The 25,361-nt window shown below is 50.2% G+C and overlaps 2 protein-coding genes across 2 annotated transcripts; one reads left to right on the top strand and one right to left on the bottom strand.

The window, feature by feature from the left end:
• Positions 1 to 679: 679 nt before the first annotated feature.
• LOC6496203 (protein gooseberry) lies at positions 680 to 3,447 on the bottom strand. The gene is made up of 2 exons (XM_001960404.4): positions 3,170 to 3,447; positions 680 to 2,186 (listed from the first exon to the last, which is right to left on the bottom strand). The coding sequence occupies exons 1-2, from the start codon at positions 3,222 to 3,224 to the stop codon at positions 958 to 960; spliced, it is 1,284 nt and encodes a 427-aa protein (XP_001960440.1). The 5' UTR covers positions 3,225 to 3,447; the 3' UTR covers positions 680 to 957.
• A 9,273-nt stretch (positions 3,448 to 12,720) lies between these two features.
• LOC6494376 (protein gooseberry-neuro) lies at positions 12,721 to 25,292 on the top strand. Its single transcript, XM_001960402.4, has 5 exons — positions 12,721 to 13,729; positions 13,806 to 14,119; positions 17,581 to 17,692; positions 24,105 to 24,701; positions 24,755 to 25,292. Exons 1-5 carry the CDS (start codon positions 13,672 to 13,674, stop codon positions 25,048 to 25,050), a joined length of 1,377 nt encoding a protein of 458 aa, XP_001960438.1. The 5' UTR covers positions 12,721 to 13,671; the 3' UTR covers positions 25,051 to 25,292.
• The last annotated feature ends 69 nt before the right edge of the window (positions 25,293 to 25,361 follow it).

Genomic DNA, 25,361 nt, shown 5'->3' with positions numbered 1-25,361 from the left:
AAGTGACGTTGGTGGTCGCGCAGGACATTCGACTGCTCATATTTTGCGCATCCTCCTTTGTCAATTGCTCTATTTGGCAGCGATGTGTGTGGGTCCTTGCCAGAACAAAGCCAAGTTCCCTAATTATTGTCGTATTATCGAATCGGGAATACGTGTTTGTCGTTTTGTCTTTAATTGTTTAATTGTCAGATCATGAGTCGACTTGTTGCCTGGCCCTCGTCCCAGGGCCTCCAGGATACAGGACCTGGCCCGGAGCCCAGTCCTAAAATCTCCACAAGAGGGCCTTCGACATGTTAGTACATTGTGAGCCTGTCAATTTAGGGAATGTTCCCGTAGTTCTTTGAGGGATTAGGTCGGGGCTGCTTGCGGACCTGTTGGAACTCCTCCCCGACCGAACACGACCAAAATAAGTGCTGTGTGTGGTCGTGGACTCTCCACGACAATGTCATTACTCTAATGTACTGTGATAGGTTTGTCTGCTTTGTCCGAGTTTTAATAATGGGAATTATAGGTTCTTTGTCATTAAAATGGATTGTGGGACTTTACAGAACCAATCAGATCACATTTTTAACTGGATTTATCTACAAAACAACTTATGTATATGCGATCGTACTCTGTTGTATCAATAAATGAGTAAAGAGTTATTTAAAACGTAAAATTTAACAAATTTTTAAATGTATTTCTGTTGGTATTTCAATAAAAATTGGTTAGCTTGATTACAAACTGGATTAACTTTTTTCAAATAGGTGATGAGCCCTATAAAACAAACTCTGACGTTTAGCTTAAATTGGAATACTTGTTTTAATAAAATACAGTGCATCATCTTCTTTATCAAATTTAAAATTTTATTGTTTGATTGGCGCTTGTTTTACATTGGAACTTAAACTACTTTTTGAATGGTAAACAGTCTTGGGAGCTTACGATCTAACCCTTAACTACTAAAGAAATAGTGATATCCTAGAACCCGAAGTAGGGATAGGCGGGAGCTGCCGGCATCATGGAGCTCTTCTGCTCCACCTGGTGGTGGTGGTAGCTGCTCAGGTGGCTGGAGCCAGTCGCAGCAGCAGCTGTCGGTGGAAAGAAGGAGCCGGCGAAGTTGTAGCTGTCCCACGAGGACGGGTGAGGGTGGTGGGAGCCAGAGGCGGCAGCGGAGGCGAACTGCGAGCGCAGCTGCTCTGCGGACGTGGCAGCGGCGGCGGAGGGCATAGAGTAAGTCGATCCTCCGGCCGGGTATCCATAGGCGGAGTTCATGAAGTCGTTGCCACTGGGAGTTGTCTGTACTTGGGACTGTGTCTGTACGGGGCTGTGGGCAGCGGAGCTGCTGCCGGAGCTGCTTGCTGGCGACATGGAGGCCACCGATCCACCGTAGCCAGAGTGCGGCATAGACTCGTAATTGGCTGCTGTCGGGGCAGACCAGGCGGCTTGGGATCCGTAGCTGGCAGGGGCAGTGGCGCTGTAAGAGCTGACTCCGCTGGCAGCAAAGCTGGGCACCTGCTGAGTGTTGAGCTGCTTCCGCAGTCGGGCCCTGCGGTTGGAGAACCACACCTGGACACGAGCCTCAGTGAGTCCGGTGCTCTGAGCCAACTCCTCGCGGGTGTAGACATCCGGGTACTGGGTCCTGGCGAAGATGCGCTCGAGAGCATCGATTTGGTCGTTGGAGAAGGTGGTGCGTGAACGGCGCTGTTTCCGCTTCAGCTGCACGCTGGGCTCGGAGTCGTCCTCACTCTCGTCCTCGCTTCCCGCTGATCCAGCTCCTCCTCCGCCAAGGATTCCGTCGATGCTATGAGAAGTGCCAGCTGCTCCAGCAGAACCCCGCAGCAGCCGGGAAATGGAGCTGACGGAAGGAGCACTCTGTTTGTCGCACACTCCGGCCTCGATCAACTTGGCACGGATCTCCCAGCTGAAGATGCCCGGCTGGGCCTGTTTCAGCTCTTCGATTCTGGCCTCGATGTCGGGGGTGGCCACGCGGGGCTTGGATCCGCCGATGACGCCCGGGCGAATGGAGCCTGTCTCCTGGAAGCGGTTCAGGATCTTGGAGACACAGCCGTGGGAAACGCGCAGCTGGCGGGAGATCACGCAAGGCCGGACTCCGGCGGCGGCCATTTCGACGATCTGGCGGCGGATGTGGTTGGGCAGAGGTCGGCCGTTGATGAAGACGCCGCCGAGTTGATTGACGCGTCCTTGTCCTGGAAAGAGATGGAAAGAAAGAGATCGGTTAGAAAATGTTTTGAAGCATATAAGGGCAGTTCAAGATTATCCGTCTTAGAAGTTCGGGGATCGTATTGTATTTGCAAATATCGGTCGGTCTGCTATTAACTTTTTTGTGTGCTCGATTGAGCGGCAGTCAGTAATCTAGTTAGGGCCACTTGGCTCTAAGCAGGATAAGCCCAGGATCAATTCGCACGATCTTTTGTTTGCCGAGCGGCACAAACGATTCGATGGCCATTTGTAGACATAACAAAACGCAAATTGGCAATTTGCGTAGGCCTCTTTCAGAGCCAGACAGGGAGGCAGAATAGAAAGCACTGGGCCGCGAGAAGGTGCAGCTGCATCTTGCAACCTCTTCGGATGCAATCAAATCAAACTAATAATCCATAAGCGCTGCAGACGCCCAGCTGTGCCGGCTAATACAAGAGAGCATGTAAAAGGCCGCCCCAAAACTGAACAGCCGAAAAGAGAAATAAAGAAAGATCTTGGCTCGGGAGTCTGGGATGAGGAATGAGGTATGGGGAATGGAGTCTGGGGTATGGGGTCCGAGCAGTGGACCCCGGAGATGTGTTGTGTTGTTTGGGGCGCTGACGTTGTTGCCCGTTGCCCGGCTACGTGATACACAAGACCCCGAGAGCTGGACCCAGACACTGAGCCAAGATCAAAGCCCACAGCCGACGAGCCCGGCCGGGCCGCGCCAAAAAGTCTGCAAAGTCCGCGGCGGGAGGGGACTCGTCGTGGGCATGGCTCAGGTCCGATCGGCGATCACAATCAATAAGTCAAAAAGCTGATCATGCTGCCGAACGGGTAATGATCTCTCGTTTGGAAAACAGCGGGCGAAAGCGGACTAGCTGCCCCGAAATGATGAGCCAGCGCTTTTCTGACGTTTTGTACTCGTAATTGTCGTAATTGGTGATCTACTATCTGCAGTCTACGGTCTGCAGCCGGCTCGGATGCTTACCTTGAAAGGGATATCCAGCAAAGTAGGGTGTCATGTTGATAGCCGAAACAGCCATATCTGTTTTGTAATCCGTGTTGGGCGGTTTAGTGTCAGCACTTGTTTGTTGTTTGAGTATTGTATTGCCGACTATCTCCAAAGTCTTTCGAGAATGCACAAGTTAGAAGGTATCTGCAAGATTCTTTTCTCACTCTGCGGATGCTTGAGATGCTGTTCGTTTGCCTGACAGCTCGAAACTGATTTTGAAATGGTCAGCCAGCAAGACTAAAACGAATTCGTGAGATTCTCGGGCCGAGGAAACCAGAAAACCAGTTTATTTCGAGTTTTCCAGCGGCAGCGGCGAGGGTGGAAGTGCAGGCTGGCGAGAGCAGGAGCGAGCGATGAGCGATCGCCGGGGGTTAGAGCAGAGAGGTTGGCTGCGTGCGAGCAGTGCAGGCGAGCCAGAAGCGAGAAGGAGAACCAAGCTGGTTTCTCAGCATGGCTGCAATTTTGGTCCAGCTCGGCTTGGCTCCGCCCCCAAGGAAACCCAGCTCGCAATCGACTTTTGGGCCACTCCGAGTGGGCTTACACCATTATTGTTATTTATTTTATTCGCGCCTGATGTGGAGTTATGCGAGTCTCGCTCGAGGCCCCAGGGCTTCGGGTATCTAAGGTTTTATGCTTCCTGCTCAAGCTGGGTGGGCTGATTGCAGAAATCGTAATCACTTTATGAGCACGACTTCCAACGCCTCCTCGCCTCCAACGAGCAGAAATAGAACACCCGGGCTCTGGAATAGTTTTCCATTAAGCAGGCCACAGGAGTGCAAACAATCGCAGAGCCAGAGCATGTTACTAAGCCCTGTCATCTGCCAACTGTGACAGCGCCTCGGCCTTCCGCTCGGTCCAGACCGGCCATGAATCGCATTTCATTTGCATTCCCCAGTCCTCTCCGGCCTGGATGCGCCTCAGACAATTCAATGGCCTTGGGCTGTTGCTCTGGGGGCTCAGGAACACGTGCCTATCCCGCTGCTTGGCAGGATTTTCCTCTTTTTCCTTGCATATCATTAAAGTTACTCTAAGTACAACTTGCAGTTGGCGGAGCACTTCTCCTCCTCAAGTGGTACGCCTTCATTAAAAGTTCGTCTCGGGCTGCGCAGCTGTGATACAATTGCCGAAACAGTGTTTGCTTCATTAATTAGAAGTCTCTGCGACTCCAGTAGGGTCCCAGCCAAAATTAATATTCATGAGAAAGAGTGACTCGGACCGGAGGAGCACTCACCAATATATTCGAGTGGGAAGCTGACGAAAACATTTTCGCACGAGCAAAAAAAAGAGTAAACTCCATTTCCGAGTGCATGACTTTTGGTTAATTTGCTGGGCGGCCAAAATCAAAGAGGTCTTCGGCATGTTGCGTATACGCCGCGTGTGCGAGCATTGAAAATTATGCGGCATCATATCCAAGGCAAGGCTGCCGCGGCGCGAACAATGCGGACAAAGTTGTTGCCACTGCTGTTGTGTGCTGTTGTGTGTATCTGTGGGGCGCGCTGCGTGGGTGCCGCTCTGAGCGCTGAATGTGTGCCATTTGGCAATAATTGTGGGCCTATTGTCTGGTTGGCCGCCACGCTCGGTGTGTGGCTTCGCCTCGAGGCAATCGCTCAAATCGTATGACAACTGAAACTGCTACTGTGCGATTGGCAAAGTCGCCGACGTCGATGCAGATACAGATACAGATACAGATACCAGCAACCAGACACCAGATACCAGCTACGAATTGACTGCGACAATGATGAATCTGTGGCTATTGAGCCATTTGAATGGCAAGTGCTCTGTCCGCATTGTCTGCCCTTTTCTCATATCCAGCTCAGCTCTGTTCACTTTCACATTGACCTGGAACATATTTATGATTCCCCTCGATACACTTTATTTGCAGGAAATAAATTGCCCCGGCCGATGCCGCCATCCCCGCCCCTTCAGCTGGCACATACTTTCCACTCGTTGACTTTGGCATTTTTGTGGGAATTTTTTAATATTTTCGCCCGACTTGAAGACAATGTATTTGCCTAGCTGTCGAGTATCGGTTGAAAGTTGGAAAATTCATTTGTGAAAAAACGACAGCCGTCTGCCGAATGTGGCCGAAGGAAAACAGACTTGACTGATGGTCCTGCAATGCCAAAGAATTCAATTTCAACCGGCATGCTCCTCCTCGCTTCTGCCCAATTTGAGGGGAGGTCTTTAAGCACTTGGGCCTTTGTGCCAGAAAGGCTTTTGGTCGGGAATAATTTTTCATAAACGACTTATATTAGTGTGTAATGAAGATCCCCAAAGAAATTCTGGGCTAATGACTCCCAAAGCGCTCCCAATAAATTCGGCTGAAAAATTACCACTAACGCCCATATGTCAGCTTAAACGAAAGTCCAACAACAGCTGTGGGGCAGCCGCGGCGGGAGAAACAAGAAAACTAAATTAAAACCCAACCGCAACTGTTTACACAGCAAATGTTACCACAAAGGGGCGGCTTGGCCGAGTCCGACAGACTCGCGGGCAGAAATCCCTGTCCCTGTCCCGGCCAGTGGTATGATTAATTAAGGCGGCTACTTGGTAGGGGCTCGGGGGATCAGGGATCCGGAATCCGGGATCGGATCGCGGCGGACAGTTGGCCGGCGAGGTGAGAAGAGTAATATGTACAAATATATCACTCCTTCGGAGCGGTTAAAAACGAATTAATAATGTGTGATCGAGGGACGCCCACAAGACCGTGGAATGCCAGTTGGCCAAGAACAAAACCAGCTAATTGCCCGCAGGATGGGACATGGGATGCTCCAGCCAATCAGGCACGCGCAGCTCCAGGACATGACTCGGCCGCAGGATAGCTCGCACACAGACCGCACAAGGAATGCCATTACGAACATGATCTGTGGTTTCCCCTTCCTTTGATCTCAGCATCGTTGCTCCTTTTGCGGCGCTTTGTCGGCAAAAGTGTGAACAGATCAGGGGCGGCATCAGCAGTCGAGAAGTCGAGTACTGGGAAAGGGGGTGAGTTGCAGGGAACTAAAGGAGGACACCCAAGCCGCACCGCCACCGCCACCGCCACCATCGAAGTGTGAATTCTAACAGCCCGCGTCGGTTCCGTCGTAAATAATGCGTTTGAGTTTCGGTCACAGTCGCTGAAATGTACGGATTCTGAAAACCATGGATCGAAATGATACGAATTCGCCCTAATTGCTCACGAGTGTAGCGCCTTCGTTTATCGCATTCCTGTTAATTTCGGGCTGATCCTTGATTAGCACCCCATTTTTGATCGGCGGAATCCTTGGCACCGATTCGATCTCCCTTGGAGCGACTTTTGTGGCGTCAAGCCGTAAAATTCGTTAGCACCTGCGCGGCTCTGACGAGTGTGAGGTCATGATTACAATTGTAACGCCAGCGCAGTATGCCCAAAGAAAGGGTTTGCCGTCATCTTTCGGCGGAATCTGACATCACGATCTATGCACTCTCCTGATGGGAGGACGGGAATGTTTCTATCTGCGATCTTCCCTGCTCGGCTTCGGAAAGTAATGTCTTCTCGATCCACTCCAGTTGAGATGCTTCTAGCCGTATCCGCGTGGGCTCCCAAAATAATTCATATTTTATCGAGCCGCGATTAGAACTAATTTGACGTTGAAATATTAGCATGGAGCTGTCCGGTAAGAGTCGCCAAGCCCTCAGAGACCCTGTAATCACGAAACGCAATCAATCCTTTGAAGCCACAGAACATAAATAATCGAAATAAGTAGGATTTTCCATTTTGGGGGCTCCATGCCAGCCACATTTGTTTTTTGATTTATTTTCCGTAGTACGCATTCGAAATGGGTTTTAGTTCTGCATTCGAAATTATCGCCAGCAGAGGCCCTCGTGAAAATGGAAAAATAAATAATTATTCAAAAGTTTCCCAGTCTCTACTCTTGAGAAGAAAGCATCGGGATCCACCTATAATTAAAAACTCATTTCTGGGGATCAGATCAGTGGCCGGTTCGTAGCTCCACAGTTGCATCTTCGAATCGATTTGATACAATTTCAGTTTTTGTTGATTTTTCCCGAAATGTGACAATTGGCTTGCGTGATTTTCCATTATTCCCAGCCGAATCGATTAAATCCCTCAGCCAGGCAGCCCAGCAGCCAGTCGGCACACGTCAAAGTGGGGAGTTGTTGGTAGCGACCCGCCACTTGCGGCAAGTTGTCCAAAATTCTGGCACCAAGTCCAGTGTCCAGTGTTACCGTTAAGCCAGGCCCCGAGCCCGTGCCGACTTTTCCCAAACCAAATTGCAGCGGTTTCTTTTTCCGGCCGGTGTGGAAAATTGAGCTGCATGTTATCTCCAGTTGATTTAATTAGATCTCGATTGGTTGCGCCATTTTTCGCATTTAATTGATGTTTGATTCCCGGAATCATTATTGAGCTGTAGCTCTCGGTTTGAAGATGCCGCCGACCAGATATGACTTTTCGAAATCGTGATATACTTCTTATTTCCCTCAGATACAAGATACTACAGACCTCTTCTGCGAACCTACGACTCTATCTGATATTCGCCTCGCATAAACACACACTGAGGGGCCGTAACATTTTAAATAACTCACTGGCCGTTAGTGGGCGTCCAAATCAATTTGCAATAAGCATCTAAGCGTCATTCGGTCGATTAACACATAAGCTACAAGGTATCTCCATCTTCATTACCATTATCATCGACTTATGCTAATTTTCCCGCTCTGACAAATGCCAGCTAGCTTCCAGTCTAGGCCACTAATTTAATTAGCATAATTTGGCAACACCTTTTTCGGCAACACCTACCGCTCGACGGCAGATGCGTATCTTCCGGATGCCAGATAGGCTGTCGCTGTTTGTGCGTTTAGGCTAAAAAGCGCCGCTAAAGCGATTGGCAACGCTGGGCAGGATGCAGAGCCATCCCGACAGAAGTTGACTAAGTTGGCGTGTCAAATCGATCATTGGCACAGTTTGACGACTCTATTTGCAGGACTCGACAGCAAAGGAAGAGCAACAATAGCTCCAGACCACCGACAGACAGGTCCAGACGAAGAGTCGCCTGCGAAGAGCTCGGTCTCGGAGCGTAACACTTACGATTTGTAATGGCCTCTAATCATGCGACAAAAAATAGTCCGGACTCCGGACCTACCGCCGCCAACAGGTAGCAGCCTCGGCGAGTTTCCCTCTGCGGTTCCTGGTGTTAATGGTTTGTTAGTACACGGCCAGTGTCCTTGGCCAGTTTTTGCGCCCGGCTCGTCCAGCTCCTCCCGAAATTCAGCCGCAATTATGACGCCTATGGGCGAGATGGTGTTTTGCGGTAATTTAGTTATCCAAGCCAGAGACTGCACGCGATTTTCGCCGGAAATTGACAGTCGGCGGTCGAAACCACAGATCTTTGATTTAGCATGCACTGTTTAAAAACACATTCGGCAGCCTATAAGCGGGCTTTACTGCCAATGCCCGGCGATAAACACCCAAGACAATACAATACGCCCGGCTCGTAAATCTGCGAAAATCTGCCCATCGATTGGCGGTTGCATGTTTAGCAAATTACTCAACACGGCTCGAAAGCAAAAGCGAAGACAGAGGCAGAGGCCAGCGGAGGCAAGGAAGATTCTGGGCTAAGGCTGGCCAGCGACGGGTGGAGCGGCGGAGGGCCATTAAATAAATTATAACGAACTGCCCGCCGAGCAGGAACTCTCCGCAAACAAATTGCTCCCTGCCGAAGAGCCCTCCATGTGGGAGACGACACGCAGTCTGCAGTTTCCGCGGATCTGGGTTTCGGGTTTTGGGTCTCGGCTTTGGCTTTTGCTTTGGGAGATCGCCAACTGGGGGGCCGGAGGTGGAAGTGGAGGAGCATGTGTCAGCAGCTTGCTCAAAGCGAATGCCGCTGGGAGTTTCCCTTTTGGGTGAGTTTTTAATTTATGTTATTGATGGGGAAGATGTATGGCATGCACTCAGAGAAACTCTCAAGGACTTTTTTCTAGAATCTAGATAGATAGTTTCTTCCCCTTGAGAGTGCCTAGTTGCCATACTACCCCTGATAGTCCACAGACTAGGACAGCCAGGGGCTAGAGTCGTAGGGTGTGTGGGAAAATTTTGAAAATGCAAATCCAAATGCAAAGTCGTATGCGGAATTTCGGTGAAGGCTGCACTTCACAAGTGCAAAAATTTTGCGTGAGCAGTTAAAGAAACGAAACGAACACTCGAGGGAGAAAAAGAGGCGAAATGAGTTACGGATTTGCAATCGCTTAAGTTGAGTGCCAATCTGCGAGCCGGCACTGGAGCCAAACTCCAGTCATATAAACAAATGAACATATGTAAAATCCATGCTCGACAGCTCAGCAACGACAACTTGGGGCTGACGCTGATGCTGATGTTTTTTACGACTTGACACAGAGAGCCTCAGAGGACGGAGATGGAGATGGGTATGGGTATGGGCATGGGCATGGGTATGGGGATAAGGTCCGCGGCAGTGACTGGACAAAGTGGCCGACAAAAGTCGGTCGGAGATCCGTGCCGAGTTGGCGAGCTTCGGACTGAAATGGCTTTGAAGCGCACATTTGCCAAAGTGATCGTAAAAATGCCAAGCCAAATACCTTGAGCACGTCAAGCGCGGCAATTAAAATTGAACTTTTATGTTACAATGACATATAGCCCGGGCCTATGCCCATCCCGGGTTGGAGCGCCTCAGCTCCAAATGAGATGCTGATGGGTGGCGGCGAGGTGAAACGGGTGGGGTCAGTCCGCCAGTCTCCCCGTCCTCCAGTCCGGCAGTCCAGGAGGAGTGGAAAGGCCATGCGTGTGAACAGGCGCAAGATCAAAGCTCCGCCGCCACGGCCACGCACTTGCAAGATACAGATACAGATAGGTGCCGGACAATGCAAATGCCGAAACTGCCCTTTCCCGTGCAGTTTGGCTCCGCAATTTAATTGCAAATAAATTGAGTTTTTGGTACTTCATTTAAGCGAAACACGCTTAAACCAGCCGGCGGATCCATCAAAGGTGCGCGAGGATGTCTCTTTTTTGCTCCGTTTCTGGTTTTCTGGGACTCTCGCAGCCCGAAACGAAACGCTTGCGTGAAATCGAAAATGATTTCTATCGGGGAAGGACTTCGTTAGGAAAGTTCTCAACTGCCTCTTCCTGGAACAACGCAATCCTTTTCAAATTGTCAGCTCCAGGCCGAATAATAAAGTTCCGCTAACTGATCCATCAAAACTCCGTTAGGGAACTGTCAACAGGAGCCTCCAGGAGACCCAAAGAACAGTTAAAACAAGCAGCAGTAGCCCAAAACCAGATAGCCAAACGGAAGGCAAAACAAACAGTCGTCCGGCCAGAGCACAAATATTGAACAATCGCACATGACAGATCGCCCATCTGGACATTCCTTCCACTCCTGCTCCGAACGGGACAAGTGAAAATTAGGCACACACACGCGCAGGGACAGTTGTCACACAGTTTTCACTCCTTCATGCTAAATTTGCGAGGCAAACAAACGCTGTTTGTCGTCCCGAAGGACTCGGCAGACGCAGTGGCGAAGGAGGTGTCACTTTGCGGGGGGTGACTGGTCGGGTCGGTAGCACAGCAAGTGCCGCGTCCTCGACCAGGACATTCAGTAGTCGCTGGGACCTGGCTCTGGAGCCTGGCCGGACCGGCCAAATGCTCTCCCACTCGAGTTGGATTGCTTTCTGGGAATCCTTTTTTCATTTCGAGTTACGAGTTGTGAAAGAGGTTTACGATCTCGGAGGTTGAATGAATTTAAACTGTACTCACACTTTGCCTTTTAGTGCCCCTCATAATGATCCATAGAGCCAGTTTATATCCGTACTGCTTGGCGACAAAATTTACAGCCCCCCAGTAAATCAGCAGTAACATGTGCTCGACTTCGAAGGACACGGCTCACAGATTTACGGCGTTCATAAAATCCTGGCAGTAGCCCGACCTAGTATTCCAGATATCTTCTCAGCGGTACTTATTGATTTTCGGAATCGGGTGATGGAGCGCTAATTGGGGGCTTTGTTGGGCAAAATATTAAGTGGAAACTGTCCCAATGAGTGTGAACTGTCTGTGATCCTCACACTTTCGTCGCCCTTTATAAGGGTATCGATTGAAAAGATTCTAAAACTTCCAGGATTTCAGATGGGATTTAACACCTTATTCAATAACTAACGAATCTAAAGATGAGTTCCACTCCGTTCTTTGGAAGTAAATCAATAAAGACTTACTTCTAAAATGTAATTATTTTAAATATATTATGAGTTAAAAGATCTGCGTCTGATATCATCAACATGACTTTAAAATATGCGTCGCTTGGCCCGATTCCTAGTAAGCTACGGTGATGGCTTCGCTCCAGATTCCGTAACAGGAAGTCCCAACTTGGCCCCAACTCAGGCTAGGGCAAGTTTCCCCTGAACAGGACAATGAACATGTCCCGGCTCCTTATCAAAAGTTCTGCCGCTGTCATGGTCACGCTTGGGAAGTTCCGATAATTGAAAACTGTCAATACGCAAATAAGGGAATTAGTCATGTTATCGAGACCACGTTATTGTGGTCTCGGTCCTGGGCCCGGACGTAGGAGGAGTTGCAATCAATTAAGGCCTCTGACGGCATGTCCTGTGTGGCTCATTTGCATTGCCATTACAAAGCACTTGAATGCACTTAAGCGAGTGCAGCCAGGACCCGACTTACATAACGCTTCATTAACGCCGATTTTTATGCTGATTATCGCTGGGAGTCCAGGCCCGGATTAGAGTCGAGCAGCCCGGGAATGTTTCCTCAGCCTGCCAGGCTCATTCTGCTTTATTAGGTTGTGGGATATTTTATAGATTTCCGATTTGCATGTGGCCCGATTCCACAGATATACTCACAAACACTCACAAAGGCGGCCTCAGAGGCAGCCATTTTGGCCGAGTCCATTCCGTCCTGGCTTCCATCCCCTGTCCTCTTCTGGCATTTGCCGTCCTGTAGCAGCCAGATGCAGGCGGCATGTGCGTATCCTTAATATGCGTAAACTTCACGCTTAATTCTTTATATTATGATGATGTCCTTTCGCTGTTTTCGCTTTTGTTCGTTGGTTTTTCAATTTTTCAAAACTGCAGACCGTCAAAAACGTACCAGGTGTGACTTTCGTTTGCCATTAATGGTTGATGATAAATTTTTATGTTTGTATATCGGCTCGATGACTTTTCCAGATCAGGGTAGAAGTTCCGGAGGCTGCAAGACGAGCGACAAGCTTCGATTATCGACTGCCTGTCCAGGCCAAGCAATCCTTCCTAGCTCGCACCTAATGAGCCCGCTCTTGATTCCTTGTAAGCCCTGTAAAGGGTCATTACCACTTTGAATTTCATAAATCAAAAGCAGCTCCTGCGCTCACTATTCCCGCCGACATGATTTTCTCAAGCAAGCCGTAAACAAGCATGAACTGGCTTTGTGTGAGCCCCTGTCGCCGGTCGAGGATAAGCCAAGGAGCTAAGGGATATCACCATAAACTTTGATGACAAAGCACTAGCCTAGCTGGGTCGGGGATGGGACTAGGGCAGGGGGAAAATGGTATTAAACATACATTGCGAACACACGACCTAGACACGCAACTGTGGGTGCTAAAAATGCCAAAACCGGAACGATTGATAATGCCTCCCTGTGTTGTCCTGTTGTCCTGTGTCCTGTGCCCTGTACCCTGTGCCGACGGCAGCCTTCACGCTTTAATTGGCTGCCAACGACAAATAAAAGTCAGGACAGCTGCACACCCAAGCGATCGGATCGGGCGAATGTCAGCGGGGGGGGTTGATGTGCGGACGGATTATGGATGTGGATGTGGACGTGGATGCGGATGCCGAGGCGCTGGATGCAATATCAAACTCACCGCGAACCGCCCTGAACGCGCCGGCCAATCAGGGCGCTCCTCGAGGCGTGGTGCTGGCTCGATTAAGCCGCGGAGAAAGCAGATTCCGCTCCGGCCGACTCAATCCCTCTCCCTCGCTCTCTCGAGGTCGCTGGTCCGGAGGTTTGATCGTTGCCATATTGAATCCGAACTGGAAGGGCGGGCGCGAAAGCTGCTCTCGCTCTCCCCACCAGCTTGGTGGTGGCGATGTGGATGTGGACGGGAAACCAGTTTGCGGCGCGATCTCATTGTTCGTCTGTCTGCGGAGTCGGCCGGCCTTCGGTAATTTATGCCGCGCTTCTCTTTAGTTGCCTTGCAAGTCTCGTGCCGTTTGATCGCCGAAGCGCGTGCAATTCCCAGAAAAAAGTCCGCGCGATTGCCGTCCCCCATCGGTTGGTTGGGAGCTGCTTGGAAGCAAACTTCCGTCGGAATCGGAACCTGCCCGTGGCAGTGGTAGTGATGAAGTCGGGCCTCTGGGGGCCAGCTTCTCAGTGAATACGGAGCACTAAAAGGCTTTCGACATAAAGTGTGCAATCGAATCGACTTGAATTAAACCCAAGCCAAATAAAGTTGCTCCGCGTGAAGTTTAGTTCCTAAGTTATCAGATAAGCCCTAAGGATTTTCCCCACCATGGATATGTCCAGCGCCAACTCGTTGCGACCGCTCTTCGCGGGTTACCCCTTTCAAGGTGGGTCTACATTGAAAAGAAAAACTCATCTTTTTTAAGAATACATACTTCAACTGAACCTCTTATCCTTCTACAGGACAAGGGCGCGTCAACCAGCTCGGGGGCGTCTTCATCAACGGCCGCCCGCTGCCCAATCACATTCGCCTCAAGATCGTGGAAATGGCGGCCAGTGGAGTGCGACCCTGCGTCATTTCCCGTCAACTGCGCGTCTCCCATGGCTGCGTCTCGAAGATCCTCAACCGGTACCAGGAAACGGGATCGATCCGGCCGGGAGTCATTGGGGGATCGAAGCCCAAGGTCACCTCCCCGGAGATCGAGACCCGGATCGACGAGCTGCGCAAGGAGAATCCCGGAATTTTCAGTTGGGAAATACGCGAGAAGCTGATCAAGGTGAGTGTTGCCGCCTTCCCGGGCACCTGCAAAGCTGCAGGAAGCTATAAATGTGCCAAAACAAAGGGATTGCAAGGATTTGGACTGCTGACCTGGACTCGGAGTCACCGGTAGCCCTAACCACATGCCATTATGTGCGAACAAATGGCTCACAAATCACAAATCCAAATCAAAGAGTCCGTTTACTTCCGTTTTCCGAAAAGTCACGTGGCAGCCTCTCGGCCGCCTGCTGTTTTTGTTATGGCACGTTGCCGTTTTTTTTGCATATGGATGTTCCTTTACCTTCACCTTCACCTTTACCATTACCGGTGCGGTGCCCGTTGCCCAGATGGCCGTATGGCCAGTCCCAAGGTTTTGAACTCGGCCGCCCATTGACAATTCTGTTGTACAACGGCGACGACAAATTCGCTCGCTCCCCTGCCACCCAAGCCGTTGAGAAATCGATTAAACCATAAAGAGCCGACTGTTTTTGTCGTTCTGCCTGTCGATTGTCGGCCTCGATTGTGCCTTATCCTTGAGGCGACAAGGTGCAAGAAGAGAACATATTCCTCCGCCCTTTTCGCCCCAGGACGCCTCGCCTCGCTCCCACTTCCTCTGTGGCTGTGCCAATGGAGAAGATATGCCCAAATACCACTCCAAGCTTTAAAATACAGAACTTGCACAGTGTACTTGGGCTGCGGGCGCAACTTAATTCATGTCACGTTTTAATGTCCGATTTGTAGATCCAACAAAACGGGTTCTACGCTATCTTCGCCAGCTCCCCCATCCATTTTTTCAATATGTCATCTCACACTCAATATGAAAATGCAGCTCCAGCCCGTCTATTGTTCTGCCTCCCATTAGCGCAAAGGTTTACGGCAAATGACTGCGATGTAGTATAGTATAGGGGCGAAAAGGCAAAGTCGAGCTCATCGCTGAACCTACGCCAATACGTCTGTTCCGGAGTGGGCTTCGCGAAGACGAACCGTCTGGTGTGCCTCAAGTGTTTGGACGGGTGGATGGATGGATGGATGGATGGGCTGCCCTGGACTTGTGTTCCGCCTCTGGGCGAGGAGAGGAAAGGAGCCAGGGTTCCTGCGCCTGCCAGCCTCTTTTGGCGCTCTTTATTTGAAGCCGCAATTAGGCACACTTTATGTGGCGATCGATGCGATCGGCCAGATATCGCACACACGCACACAACTGCATCCCATCGCCGGTCGACATATCGGGGTTTTGTTTTCCGCGCGTCTCAGCCAGTTCGCCAGTCAGTAGGCGTGCAGAGAGAGCCTCCAGGTGCGCTTCACGCTTAATTAGAATACGCCAAAGGCGTCTCACTCGCTCCGATTCACTTCTGCCCCTCCCCAAACAGATATTCAGATACGACGTGGTTGGAGGCACCGATCGTGATTGATTTTGGTGCAAGTTAGTGCAGTTCGGGTCGAATTGGGAACGGGTTCACCCTTTGACTGAACTCGGGTTCAGTCATTTTGCTTCTTAGAATTTTAAATATTCGGAGACTCGCGGACCACAGGGCGCACCTGTCACTCAAGAGCGGGAAACTATCAGAAATCCGAATTTCGATTAGAAGTGGAAAATATGCGGTCGATTTGGTCAAGTATAAAGCGCAGCCAAGTGTCAATCCGACTGTCAACTAATTAATTAAATTTCAATTGAAATTTTTAAGCCCAGAATTCAGCCTCGCAGTCGGGGGCTCGCCGGCGATCGAGACTGGCCCAGAGCTGAGGGTCGGAGTCGGAGTCGGGGGATCGGAATGAAATTGGGATCCAGTTGTCAGTTGCCACAAGATAAGCCGTCACACATTCCAGCAACCAACCGGTCTCGATCCCCCAGCAGCAGCAGCAGCACAAGTCATAAATAACGCAACAAAGTCCAGTTGAAAATCAAAACAAATTTCTGCCGTTGTTGTTCCTGACACATTCAATAGAAATAGGAGTCGGTAGCCGGAGTCGGTAGAAGACCGACGCATGCCTAACCAGGCCCCACTCCAGGCTGGACAAAGTGTCAGTTTCGGTTTCCGTAACCGGCGTCTTGTCTTGTCCGATCTGGTGCGGCCTGGTCTGGGCCATGTCTTGTCTATGAGAGGTGCCAGTTGTGCCACCTCTGTTCGCCATGTTAATTTCGTTAGTGGAAAAATATTATTAATCATGAAAATGTTTGCGGCACATGCCACTTCATTTGAGCAACGAGACTGGCACCCGGACGGCGGACAGACGAGTGCTCTGGGTCACTTATGGGAGCTTAGTGCTGTGAGATACATTCTCACTCCCAGATTCCACAGTTGCGCTTCAAAACGACATGGTACCCTAATGAAAACTGACAGATTTCGGTTTCTGGCCTGAAGAAGTATCTGTTTGATTTAGAAATTCCAGTTTAATTACTATCGCGAAAGGAGTTGGCCTCATAGCTTCAAGAATTTTGTAGTAAACCTATCTTGTACAGCACAGATTTTGGAAGCTGTTTTCTCTTGATTTTGATTTTGTATTGGCCCTTTTCGTTTTTGTCCAGTGTACTTCCTAAATATCTAAAAGTATCCGTATCTTTGGTACTGATTTCGCAGGATGTGGGTATATGAGAGATGTGCATATTTTTCAATCATCAGGTCCACTTTAAATACATTTTTCACGGCTATGGACAATTAAAATTAATTCCATAACATTTACACTGAATAGTTTGTGTAGGTTGTTTATTTGAAGCCATTATCGCCATTTAATTTTCCATTACAAGGATCAGTAAAATGGCGAGCAATGGCGGCTTAGAGATGGGCAGCTTTTCGATAAGCTCTCGATGTGGCCGATTGGCAACTCCATTCACAATAGACTTCTGTAATGCATCCAAATGTAAAAGAAGATACAACACATCATTTGTTGGCTTAGTTTTACGCCACTTTCGGTAATTGACAAACCGCATCTACCTTCCCACCATCTGATTTATATGGGGGGAATGGGGGGCCTTATCACGTTCCCGCTCATCGCAGAGGCAGTACTTTTCAAGATAAGCGCTCCTATGTCCAAATCTCCGTATGAATTTCATTAACATAAAAATCCCTCCTGATTTTCGAGACGCCTCAGCACTTGTCTGCGGACACGCGACAGGCGTTGCATCAGGGCATCGGGCGCTGGCAAGGGCAACCTGAGGAGCAGGCCGAACTCTTGGGCTGACATTTCCCTAATTGGATTACAAATCCCGAACGGGGCAGACAGCTACATGGAAATTGTCCAAACACAAAGAGCTGCCGGGCCACTGTGGCATTAGTGTCACAGAGCTTTCCCAAGAGCATTGTCCCGGGGGAGCCCAGCTCCAGGCCAACAGTAGCCACCTAAAGTATTTAACCGGCTGCGGCTTTATCTTAATTGGATGTGCTGTGATTTATGCGGTTTGGTTTGGTATCGAATCGGGATAAGATGTGATAGAAGACAGGCCCAGTCTTGTAGCTCTAAATCTAATCCACTTTCTCTTCACAGGAAGGCTTTGCGGATCCACCCTCCACCTCGTCCATCAGCCGGCTGTTGAGGGGGAACGATCGGAGCAGCGAAGACGGGCGCAAGGACTACACCATACACGGAATACTTGGAGGTAAGCGAACCTGATCGATTCTGATCTGAAGCCGGAGAGAAACCTCTTCGGGAAGGGGCAACTGTCGGGGATTCTCGCTGTGAAAATCACCGATCATTTATTTGATAATTTCGGAAAATCATCATCAAATCATTTGTAGCTCAAATCAACAAACTGGTGTCGGGTGTCGGCAACTCGGCAACTCGGCTTTGATCGTCTTAGAACGAGCGACTTAACTTAAACAAAAAAGCCGCTCAAAAGGAAAAGAAAAGACTGGCCACGGCCCGGCCATATACGATAACGATCTTGATCGCTTGTTGGCCATACAGCCCGAAATAGGTGTAGATGATGACACCTGAGAATCAACCACGAGATTCTTCTGCCGGCCAACTGGCCAGCTAATAACCTCGCTTTCCACTGCCTTGCGTGAGACCTGGTACATTCCTCTGTCCGCCTCCCTGTCCCGGCCAATAATCACGGCGAATATGCATAGTCATCCCATAAACGACCGGCGGGGTCAAAGCGGTGGTCGTTCGGCGAGAGCTTGGTGTTCCTACCCGAAATTGGGTAGAAAATTGTTTTGTATGATCTGCAGTTGCATCATTAGACACTGCTCCCTCAAGTTGGCCTTTTAATTAGGCGTTTCGAGCCCTGGCAAGGCCCTATTCTTTTTGGCAATTGTCAGTTTTGCCGACAACGCCCTCTGATATTTTGCCGACCCAGGCCTGTCACAACAGAGGTCCCGCCTCACAATAGCTCGCCGGGGGCATCACCAAAGATGTCACCTTGGCGTTGTCTCGCTGAATGGATAAACGACGACAATGACTCCGACTGCATTTGGGAATGGATATTGTCAAATGTTTACATGGCCTTGGAGGAAGTCATGTGCCCTGTATTCCTAACGGATGCAGTCCCATGATGTGGGAACAATGTCACAGGTGCCATGGCAGGAGATGCTTCGCTAAAGCAGTGTGAAATTTGGCATTACTGCGATTCATCCCCAAGTGAACTCCCCCTGCACGAAGTCTGCACTTCGTTCTGATTTGTTTGCCTTCGCTGGCAGAGCCGTGAAGCACCTGTATGACCAGGCCATTTACCTGTTTCCAAATGGCAAGGAAATAAAATATATACGCACTAAGCATAATCTGCATGGCCCCGCCACTAGGGCATCATTATGATGTCGAAGCGTATAATAAGCACACGCCCTCCCATCATCATTGATTCCCCCGCTCCCCACCGGGGTCCGGACCTCTATTATAGCTGGACAGTCGGCCCGCAATCACAACCCCCATCGGAAAGGCGCAGAGACACATCCGAGATGCAACTGGCCAGAGCCCCAGCTGTGCTGGAATCTTTGGGATCTGGGCAGCCCGGCATCCGAGCATCTGGGATCGGGGACCTGGGATAACAAAGTCGGTGCCGGTGCCGGTGCCTGTAATCAACGCCTTCTTGCCGGCGACTGGATGTGATTCCTGCCCGAAAATAAAATTATGCATTATTAAATATGTTTCTTCTTTATTTCGCATATAATTTCGTTTGATTTGGATTTTGTACGATTTATACAACTGGCCTGCCTCCACACGTTCGACGTCTTTTCCGACGACGCTCTGCTCCCAGCTCGGCTCTTTCCCATCCCAATTCCCATCCCCATCCCCATCTCGGGCTTCCCTCCACCAGTCCCTAACTCCCTTTCTCCGGCACAAAGCCCCTGTCGCTGACTGATTCAACGGCCGGCGGCGCACTTTGATCTCGCGAATACCGAAAAAACGATGGAAAATGTGGAATACCCAATAATAGCTGAATGTGCTCCAAAATAAGAAGGAGAAATTGTGTGGGGGCCACCGAAATAAGTTTGGGTGACAATAAGCTGTTATAGTTTTACCTTTTTCTCTCTTATTTTTCGCTTGATAAAATCAATATGTGGGTATCTGCGAACAAAGTGAGTCGCACAAAGTCGTTATTAAGAGCATTGATAGCATCCGGGCCCAGCCGAAATGTCTTAAATGATATTATAATAGGAGATCAGTCGCATCAAATTAAAATGTAAATGCGGCCAGCCTTGATTGGTTTTTAGACATGCTGTTTAAGAATTAAATCCCTAGATATTATATATCTCATATCGTTCTTTAGTGAGGCATCCGAATCCAAAGTGGTGTTTTAGATATCGGTTCAAAATGGCAGTTTGCCATTCCTAGGAATCCAGGCCACTTCATCTTCAGCTTCTCGGAAGCCCGAACATTTATAAATATTGATCAAAAGGCCGATGGAGGGCACAAACATGCCGCTAAATGCTGCAACGCCCCCGCCAGAAGGGGCCTGGGCTCAGGACAATAGCCTGGTGGCGAGCCCTGAAGCCAAACCGCGTGGCTGATAAATACGCGTGCGATTTGTTTCATTTGGTGCGATCCTCGAAGGAAAAAGAAAGTGGCGCAACACAAAGGAATCAAATGCCAAAACACCGACAGGAGTCAGAGGTGCGGGGGAGAATCCGAGCGGAACACTTGTGGCAATTAGTGGCCGGGACAAAGGATCAAGAGGCACCGCCGTGGGAATAAGATTGGTATATTTACAAAATACTCTCTCCCCCACTCGGAGTCCTGGACCAGACAATGCGGCGCATCGCAAGGACGAACGAGCAGGTCCAGACCAAACACAAGCGCATACAGGTCCAATTATTCGCAAAAAAGACGATGACCGAAGGACGAGCGGTGAGGGCAAAGACAAACGGTCGCCGACGAACGATCCTGATAGGATTCACACCTCCTCTCTAATGATTCGCACCGGGACACTGGAGGGAGTCGCACAGATAGTGACCGAGGGAGAGGGCATTCCTGCAGTGTCACATGACAAATGACTGCAGCCCGGCGGTGATTGCGCAAAAATATCCTCCCATCCTTGCCCTGCCACTACGGGTACATGTGCGTGCGGTCTCTAACCCCGTCTCCTGCCCCATCTGACCCTATCTCACACATATGGCCGAAACGCACAGGCCGATCCAGTGGTTGGCTCATTTGTTCGACTTGAAAACCCATTAAAATCGTTCATGCCCGAAAAAAGTGTCAACGTAACAAAAGCATCGCCTCGACTTCAAATGCACCGATCTCGAGCGGCGTCTTTAATGCCCACCAGGGTGTCCTGGCGAGGCCTGTTTGATCCCATTGTGGGCTCCGACGCTCGCATCTTCCCGCCGCTCCCGAGCTGCACTGTGCGCCCCCCGAGTCTCCGTCGGTCGGTCGGTTAGTCTCTGGCTCGGCCGTGTTGATGAGTTACAAAATATTTTATTAACGTATTATCACACTTTAGCCGACTTTGCCGTCTCTCTCCCTGCCCCTGCGTCGCTCTGTCTCTTTCTCCTGCGGAGCTGCCGGCGGCCTGTTCGTCCGGGATTTGTTTTGATCAAGTGTTTGTATGCATTGTTATTTAAATTAGTTTCATTTCATTCTGACCCCGGTGCGGGACCGGCTCCTCGATTCCGATGATTACGTTTCTTCTGCCGCCGGATTATGATTATAACTAATTTTTGGTCGCTACAGGGAAGCCTGGTGATTTTTGTAAATTAGTTTAAACGGTCTGGCTCGGTGGGAAATGTATTTTCATAATCCGAGCCAGCTATTTAGCCGGAGTCGGCCCCTAACAGGGTGGGCGTTGCGAGCGGAATATCTCGATAGTATCTAGCCGCGTATAATTAGTACTCCCATACTTCCCATAGCAAATCCTGAAAGGACTGAGAATCAACTAACCGGGAGTAGGAAAATTATTAACCTTTGCTTCTAAATGAATTTTAAGGCCGCAACATTCCATCCTTCACGCCCAGCGCTCAGCGCTTGTTAAACTTTACCCACAAGCGGCATTATTTTTAAAGCTCCTGTAATCCTTTTGCTGACACGAATCTTAAGACTTGAGAAATAACATACGCCGGGGCTGAGCCGAGTCGGGCCCATGTCACTTCGCCCAAAGGCATTTCAAATCCCCAAACCGCGCTGTCTCAAACTGACTTGACATCTGACAGCTCGGACATCGGGATTGGACACTGGGGAGCGGGAATGGGGGATCTGGAATCGGGAGGTCGGAGATCGGGGATCGACGGACATCCCCATAACCCTCCCGCTGCTGCCGCTGGAGAATTGTTTTTCAATTGCAGCTCGCTTTCCACATTAGATGCACCAATTTAAATCGTAGAGTCGGTGTCAGATGCTTGATTGATGACAGTGCTCCGACTTCACGCTCCCCAATGAGATTTCTGAATACCCGGGTAAGATAATGGGCGTCGAACAGATTGATCTTTACCCCAAAACACCGGAGTGATTGGGCCCGAAGAGTAAACACTATGGAAAGCGCTTGCCTTTTGCACTTTGCCACAAGTGGTCGGCCCATTCGACCACACATTGCAGCTTCCCGAAGGCTCCCCGGCACTACCTGCTGTTCGAAAACACAAGCTGGCCGTCGTCGAAAATGATGGAATACCCTGGTCGGATTACGAAACCGCAGTAATTTATCAAAGCTTAGAGTCCGAACGGTTTTCCACAGTCCGGCGAAAAGAAAGCCCCCAAATCAAAGGCAGCCCAGCTCCACGGTAGCCGTTAAGTGGCCCGAGTGGGACCTGACCGAGAGGAGTGCTGCGGCGGTGCTGGGTGCCAAAATAAAAAGGCCTTTGTCTTGGGATTGTTTTCTGGCCGGACCGCCAGTGTGGCTATGGAGGGGCTAGCCTCTATTGATGGGCAAGTAGCAACAAATTAATAAAATGTTTAACATTTAAAAACTAATTGATTTTTTTACCTTCCACTCTCATTCGCTTTGTCTTCCTCCACTTCCATGGCTTCTGCAGCCCTGCAGCCCAGCAGCTCCGAAGCTCCAGGAGCCCCATCCCTTGCCCTGCCCCTGGGCCGACCCCCGTATTCCGTATAATTAAGTTTTATTGTTTCGTGTGTTGAAAGATTAATAGTCCGACTTCTGTATTTTTTATCATTCGCATCCATTCGTTTTCATTTAATACGCATGTGAACTTTTCGATTTCTTTATTGGACCACTAAACAGTGGGCGTTCCGGCTCCGGCTCCGCTTTCGGGGCTTCTTCGCCCTTTTCGCTTCAGGGGATTTGGGTGTGGCCTGTTGGCCTGGTCCGGCAAAGCCCATAAGCGTGCGGAATGATTACTTTACAGGTTCCCCTCCTAACCCAATGTCTAAAGTCTCACTCGACCGGGCTTTGCCAATCCGATTGAGTCGATTTGCATACTCAGACTCAGTAGGGCTATCACTCTTGAAACTAATGTACTTCCTTGCATGGTAACTTCAAACAGAAGATGTATTTCCCATAATCGTTCATGTCTATTCCTACCTTGATTGATTTTCCACATCCGCTGTAATGGGAGAGTGTAACAGGTATATCCTTACTAAATGGGACCGGAAATCACATAATTCGTGGGCTCAATTAATAATTCCACTGACAGACCGGAAAAGATTAACACCTTTTCACTGACCGCAAGGACCACCGCACAGAAACGTATTCAGGGCAAAGGACGATGCGTTTAATCAACCACCAGACCACTTCCGCCTCCATAGAACACAGAACCCAAGTGTAGAGGACCCCCGGACCCAACATTTTTGAAAAACGAGCTCGTGATCTTGTTGAATAATTCCCCTTTGATCCTGAGCGGCAAAAGGGCTGTGACTCCTTCCCGCCCTGGGAGTGCCCGGTACTGGGTACTCAGTAGTCCGTTTATTGTGTAATGAGCTCTCCAAATAATTTGGCATGGCCCGGCGCGCTTCAAGCCCGATTTCAAATGACGGCGGCGTTTTCGAAATTTCCTTTCGTAAACAGATGCCGAAGTTAATTGGCGCACTCCTCCCTGTCCGATGACAACTTGCCGATCATCTTCTTGTGTAACATGATATATTGTGTCACTTGTCAGTGCTGTGACTTTTACGAGCTGCCTGCGGCCACGCCCCAGCCGGCCTCCCTACCACCCTGCCTTCCAGCGCCTTCTGCGGGATCCGTCGGTGGCTTTGACAGATTTGTTGCGCTCCCCGACGTCTCAATTAATATGCAATGGCGCGCAGTGAACGGTCGACTCCCCCTCCGTTCCCACAGCACGTTCATGCTACTCCTGCTCCCATGGAGGCCATGGGGTTGCGCTCCCAATCGCCACCGATCATCGTCGGTGGCCCTATTCATTGAATCCGAAGATCAAACCGCCGAATGTGATTCAGTTTGAGAGGACAAAAGGCGTGGAAAATTTTATGACTTCTTACGAGGCGTTAATAATTTTAGTTGCCTTTTAATAAAGAGCCGCCTGCCGTATGGTCTGAAAATATTTCCCAACTCATTCCTAGCCGAACTACTGATCTTGGGAACATTAGATCTTTAAGCACCATTGGGACTGTTTCCAGAAAACACTCGAACTTAAACCAAAAACCTACCATTCTTTTCCTTGCAGGACGCGACTCGGACATAAGTGACACGGAATCGGAGCCTGGGATTCCCCTCAAGCGCAAACAGCGTCGCTCTCGCACCACCTTCACCGCCGAGCAACTGGAGGCCCTGGAGCGAGCCTTCGCCCGGACCCAGTACCCAGACGTCTACACCCGGGAGGAGCTCGCCCAAACCACGGGCCTGACAGAGGCGCGCATCCAGGTGTGGTTCTCGAACCGAAGGGCTCGTCTTCGGAAGCACTCGGGCGGCTCCAGCTCTGGGCTCTCGCCAATGAATAGCGGCAGCTCGGGAGTGGGAGTGGGCGTAGGTCCCAGTGGTGCGACTGCTCCGCTTGGCTTTGGTCCTCTGGGAGTGGGCTCCATGGCAGGCTACAGTCCGGCGGCAGGCACCACCGCCAACGGAGCGACAATGAACGAGGGCGGTGTCCACCACACCGCCCATGCTCCGAGCTCGCACCACAGTGCAGCGGCAGCCGCCGCAGTGGCGCACCACCACCCACAGATGGGAGGCTACGACCTGGTGCAGAGTGCGGCCCAGCACGGATTCCCCGGAAGCTTCGCGCAACCCGGGCACTTTGCCAGCCAGAACTACTACCATCAAGGTGAGCTCCCAGTCTCGCATATGACCCTCCATTTCTAATCTTTCTGTTTCCAGACTACTCCAAACTGAGCATCGACGACTTCTCCAAGCTGACCGCCGACAGCGTCTCGAAGATCTCGCCCTCACTGCACCTGAGCGACAACTACTCCAAGCTGGAGTCACCCTCGAACTGGTCCCAGGCAGCATACCACCTTAACCAGTCGGCGGTGGCGGCGGCGAACTACAATGCCCATGTGGCCCAGCACCAACTGAACGACTACGCCGCGGCGGCGGTCCACGGGAATGCGGCAGCAGCGGCGGCCTACAACCACCCCTTGCCGGCCCAGGGTCAGGCCAAGTACTGGTCGTGAGCCCCCGTAAGGCACAAGAAGGCCCCATACCAGCGTGTGGACATATCGGCTTGGCTATAACTTAGAACTACTTTGCATTACCCATGGCTTTTAGAGGCGCATTAAGGCTGGCTACGTTTCTGTAAATGTAAATTTATATATTTATTTAGCTTAAGATGAACTGGTACGTAATATTTGAAGGTACCCTTGGACGCTTTTAAATTGTAAAAACACTGAAGCGAATAAACAGATTTTTAGACTTATAAGTGGACTTTCTGATAAACCCCCAAGGCTTCTTTTGCTGTAGCGTTTTACAGGACGTTTGTGGAACA

This window comes from Drosophila ananassae, chromosome 3L (assembly GCF_017639315.1).
Source record: "Drosophila ananassae strain 14024-0371.13 chromosome 3L, ASM1763931v2, whole genome shotgun sequence".
NCBI lineage: Eukaryota > Metazoa > Arthropoda > Insecta > Diptera > Drosophilidae > Drosophila > Drosophila ananassae.
Note: the sequence above shows the minus strand (reverse complement) of the source record. Positions and strands in the feature narration are given on the sequence as shown.